At 35.0% G+C, this 5,150-nt stretch overlaps 1 protein-coding gene and 1 long non-coding RNA gene across 3 annotated transcripts in view; both read right to left on the bottom strand.

The window, feature by feature from the left end:
• Positions 1-550: 550 nt before the first annotated feature.
• LOC107746229 (uncharacterized) lies at positions 551-1,536 on the bottom strand. The gene is made up of 2 exons (XR_001640667.1): positions 1,209-1,536; positions 551-1,151 (listed from the first exon to the last, which is right to left on the bottom strand). It is a non-coding gene; the product is annotated as an uncharacterized LOC107746229 (long non-coding RNA).
• Positions 1,537-1,685: 149 nt separating this feature from the next.
• LOC107746195 (integral membrane protein DGCR2/IDD-like) overlaps positions 1,686-5,150 on the bottom strand; it is a 13,743-nt gene continuing 10,278 nt past the window's right edge. For both annotated transcript variants that reach the window (XM_016560309.1, XM_016560308.1), the window contains 3 exons: positions 4,454-4,606; positions 4,140-4,376; positions 1,686-2,948 (listed from right to left, as the gene is read on the bottom strand). In XM_016560309.1, the coding sequence (XP_016415795.1) occupies positions 2,707-2,948; positions 4,140-4,376; positions 4,454-4,606 (632 nt within the window). In that variant the 3' untranslated portion in view covers positions 1,686-2,706. The remainder of the gene's footprint in view (positions 2,949-4,139; positions 4,377-4,453; positions 4,607-5,150) is intronic.

Raw genomic sequence — 5,150 nt, 5'->3', positions numbered from 1 at the left:
AAAAAAAGCCCCCTGAAAAAAAAAAAAAAAAAAGCAGTACATGACATAAAAAAACTAAATAATTCAAGAATAATCGACAAATTCACCAACTGTTGCATTCTACAGCAAATATTTCATGATGCTTTTTTCCTTCTTGCACCACAAAGTCTATCTAGAAGAAATCATCTACTTTTTTTTTTTATTTAAAAAAAGTTTGCAAATGGGAGATGGGAAGAGAGGAATCAGATGTGAATCGAACCTCGGTTTGGAGACAAGCGTATGTAAGCATAGCAGAAATGAAGAGCAGAAGAGACGTCCTCTCTGCATGCACAAAAGAGAAAAACATGCAACCGGAGGTCTGCAAAACATTCAAGCCAACTTTTACATTACACACGACCAGTCCACACGTTTAACACTCACTCACTCACACACACACGGTCACAGGATTGTCTGTGCTGGTGAAACCCTGGAATTAAATGCAAAACAAAGACTACACAGTAAAAGAACATTTACCTGGATGACAAAAATGTCTTTATCCTCAATTATTCTGTCGCTGGTGATGGATCTTTAAAGAAATAGGGATCTGCTGGCTGACTTCACATTGTGTCTTTGTATTTCAGCCCAACACAGTAGGTCTAATGTGCTTTTGTTGTGCAAAAACATCTTTATCTTTGTACAAAATGCCTGATTGTCATTTAGTTTGGGCTTTTTTCCAGTCAGAAAAAAAAATCATATTCCTTTATACAAAAAGCAGTGTTCGTTTCAGTGAGCAACAATGCAGACCAAATCTAAATCTATCCCTCAAGTTCATAACTTGCGTATTTGATTACACAATTCATTCAATGGAAATACATTGTCCAAATGGCAATTAAGTAGTCTGTAAATTGGTAAATGACTTAAAAAAAACAAAAAAAACAAGCGTTTTGCTCTTACATACATTTATATTTATGACCTCATGTGTGCAAATATACACTCACATATACTTTAGTGTCAAGTAATGAACCATTGTTATTAGTGATTTACATTGAAATAATATGAGAGCACATGATTTACAGGTGCTGAAAATGAAAAACAGTCACACACACACACACACACACACACACACTGACAGACCGACCATGAACGCAAACCTCATAATTCAACATGGGCAAGTCTAAACACACAAATCCTAACTCAGGACCTCAACAAGAAGAAATATCTATTTCAAACACCATGATTTGCTTCAGCACACCGTCTGAGATCAGTTTGAGAGGCAAAAATGAGTGAAAATATTTATTACGTAGATAAATGTTGAGCTTTTTTTGTAACGGTTACATTCTATATCCAAAATGTGTATTAGTGCTGGATGAATCTTATGAAGAAATGACCAGATCATATTTCACCACAAAATAAATAAAAAGTTCTATTTTGCATAAATATTCCTTCCCCCAATTCTTATTACCACAATGAAAATAATAATAATAATTCTTCATTAATGTAATGCAGAAACAATCTCATTCCCGTAACAGAGAAATCTAAATCACCTAGATTATTTAAAAAAATTAACAATTGTAAATTTATTACAGCAAATCCCATATATATATATATAATAACAATAAATACTAAAACTTAAAATAAAATGTAAACAATTTACTTGCACGCACACACACACACACACACACACATACACATATATATATATATATATATATATATATGTATGTGTGTGTGCGCGCGCAAGTAAATTCTTTTTAAATTTTAGTATTTATTGTTTCAGCATTATGGTCATGAAATATTGTGTGAATATTGTTTGAAATATTGTGGACCACTGAACATTTTTAAGTAGTTTTGGTGCGTTTGAGTGCCATGAAAATAATGTCAGGATGCAAAAAAGAAATGGTTTAATATGTTTCTATGCAAAATATAATCTCTTATTTTTGTCTTTCGTGAAAACGGGTCATTTCTTCACAACTTTTATGAGATTTACCTTTTTAGACTTGATCAAATGTGACACTGTTGACACACCAAAGTCCATTTTTCGACAAAGTTCACCTCCCAAAAGAATCTCACAAGCTTCTAGGCTGGTGATGACATTCTTTTCCAAAAACAAGGCGATGGATTTGCATCACCATGCCACAGCAGAACACTTCAAAGTGGCTGAAATTCGTACCTCCATCTAAAAGAATCACATTTTTTTCTTTGTTTTTTTAGTTTGTGCTACTGATCCGACAGACAGAAATGTAAAAACCAGACATCACAGAACTCCAGATAATAATATGGTATCACTCACATCCAAACGGATCCTTCCCGTAGAGACGGACAAGTGAACGATCACCCAAGAAAAGGTTCCGAAGGGTCAGTTTGGACAGAGCAGTAATGAGTCAAGGAAAAATAGCTTCTTTGTGCCAGGAAAGAGTCAGTGTGCGGGACACGATTCCAGTGAGAGAACGTCAGGTCGTCTTGATTACACCACTAAGGCCTAAAAAGTCTGTTTGTCAACCGGTTCATTCGTTCAAAGTGTGGTGATCGACACATGTCAGTGTAAACCTCACAGAGAGGTGCTTTACTGGCCCTCTTTACATGTGACGCTCAAGCTGAAAAACCGCTGAATAAAACCCCGAAACAAGTGTCTTTTCATTCGTGTCTGAAGTCTTTGCTCTAAACAGGAAATCGTCCTTGAGTCCTACAGCTTCCAACACCTTCAGTTAGTAAAGTCTTGACATGTACCCAATGATCCTATGATGTGCCCTACACCACGGTGCTGAGCGAGGGGCCGCTGCAGTCTGCGGTGGAGCTCTGCGTGATGCTGCTCTCTGATTCGCTGTGGGTGTCTGGAGACACCAGCAGGGTGCTGCTGTCGATGGAGTCCTCGCGCTCCTCCAGGGGGGGCGGCGGTGGCGGGGCGGGGAGCGCAGGCTCGGGGAAATCCCTCTGGAGAGAGTCGACCGCGCCACTCATGAGACCAGTCGCCAGCGGAACACTGGTCCGTCCTGCAGAGAGAACAGGAGGTCAACGAAGGGTCATCCAAAACCTAGTGAGCTGCATTGCTGTCTAGTGTTTGATATTGTCAACTAAAACCAACTATTAAAAATGACATTTCCATTGACTGAAATAAAGCTAAAATAAAATACAAGTATTAGATGAAAAGTGCAAGCATGCAAGCAAATGTAAAATTATACAATATTTTAATTTGAAGTACCAAAATTAGAAAACCTAAAAGTGAAGAAAAATAACGTTTTGCATTTAATAGACAGAGAAGTAGAATTGGTTAAAAATAGTTTTTGATAAAAAAAATACAATTTAACAACTGAAAAATCGAAATGAATAAATGTAATTAATAAAACTGAAATAAAAATAGAGCCAAATAGAAATATAGAAAAAATAGAAACATTTTAAAAATAAAAAAGCACATATCAAAAGGACTAAAACTGAAACTAAAATAAAAATACAAAAATTAAAAGCTAATTCAACATATTAATAAAAACTATAAAACCATATAAATAATACTAATAATACTGAAATTGTATTTTCTTAAATTATTTAGAACTGAGCATAACTGCAAAAACAATTAAATGCATAACAGAAATTATAGTTTCAAAATGTTTTTTAATTAAAAAAAGTTATTTATAAATATTAAAACACTAAAATAACAAACAATAAAAATTTCATAAACTATTTTTTTTTCAGTTTCACGAATCTGCCACACAAATGAGTAATATTCAAGTGCTGAAGAGATTCAAATTAATTCCAATAGTTTGATTATAGCATTGTTATAAGCTAATGTTGTTCTCTAACACATAAAAAAAACACACATATACACAAATATTGTGTAAAATGGTTATAATCAACACTTTTCGGTATTAAATGCAATATAATATTTGCAAATGATATTCCTCTCGAGTATTTTTGGGGGGATACACTACAAAATGCATTCTGGTTTTGCTTTATTTGCAAAAGATACATCTGATGATTCCTTACAATTTGGCCATAATTGGGTATCTTAGACAACTTTATTATGTTTATCCTACATTCTATATAAGCAGCTCACTAGGTTTTGGATCTGAGCTCTAGAGTGTGATCCATAAAACAAATTCATTTAAGATGATAAATGATTAATTGCATATGTATATAAAAGACCTAAAAACACAGTGTTACTGTTGTTAATCTTTGTAAAAACATACCAAGGTCCATGTAGAGGATGCTGTCTGGGTTGATGGAGGCCTCATATGGAGGAGGAGGGTCATCGGGGTGGTGGATATCTGGGTATTTGTAAGCAGCATAAGGGGGTGGAGGCTCCTGGAAGTGAAAAGCTCCACCTTCACCATCATCAGAGAGGTGCAGAGGCGTCAGGCCCGTCCCGAACACATCCGGCCCGTAGTCAAAGCCAGGGACCCTCCGCCCCAGATTAAAATGGTGCACTGTGAAAGACAGCGATAATTCAGAAAAACAGCACTTTACCATGTGCACATAATCAGCTGATCACACAGGGCCTTACGGTTTCCTCCAATGAGGGTTTCGATGCGTTCCCTCCGGCGCTGTCTCAGTCTGTGCACCATGAAGAGCAATAGCGAGAGGATGAGGAAGGATGAGATGCAGCTCACGATGAGCCTCATACCGCTGGCCATAGAGTCAAACAGACTGCTACCATCTGAAAACAAACAACACTAATGAGATTTACCTCTACCAGACCACAGCCTGACACTAGGAATGTGTGTGATTGAAAGTATACTGCTGACTGCACACTGAACAGTAAATACTACCTAGAACTTCTCTTAAAAAGTAACTGAAACAATATGCAGTAGTAATACGCATATAAACCAGCAGATATTTGGTCATAATGCACCAGATTTTTGTGAATTTTGTGAACACGGTGTGTAAAAAAAAAAAAAAACATATAATTATTTAAATAAGAATTATTTAAAAGTAATTGAAATATAGCAAAATTAAAATAAATTATAAATATTAGATGAAAAATCGGATAAAAAAAGTTTAAGCTGAAGTACTAAAACTAAACCTGAAAAAAATTTAAGCACATAGAAATGCTTTTAAAAAACGACTAATAAAAATGACATAAAATGACTAAAACTTGAACTAAAATTCAAATTAAAAAATAAAATAAAAGCTAATACAGCTAATAAAATATACAATAAAATATAAACAACACTAACTATATATATATATATATATATATA

This window comes from Sinocyclocheilus rhinocerous, unplaced genomic scaffold (assembly GCF_001515625.1).
Source record: "Sinocyclocheilus rhinocerous isolate Xijiao unplaced genomic scaffold, SAMN03320098_v1.1 scaffold4545, whole genome shotgun sequence".
NCBI classification, from domain to species: domain Eukaryota; kingdom Metazoa; phylum Chordata; class Actinopteri; order Cypriniformes; family Cyprinidae; genus Sinocyclocheilus; species Sinocyclocheilus rhinocerous.
Note: the sequence above shows the minus strand (reverse complement) of the source record. Positions and strands in the feature narration are given on the sequence as shown.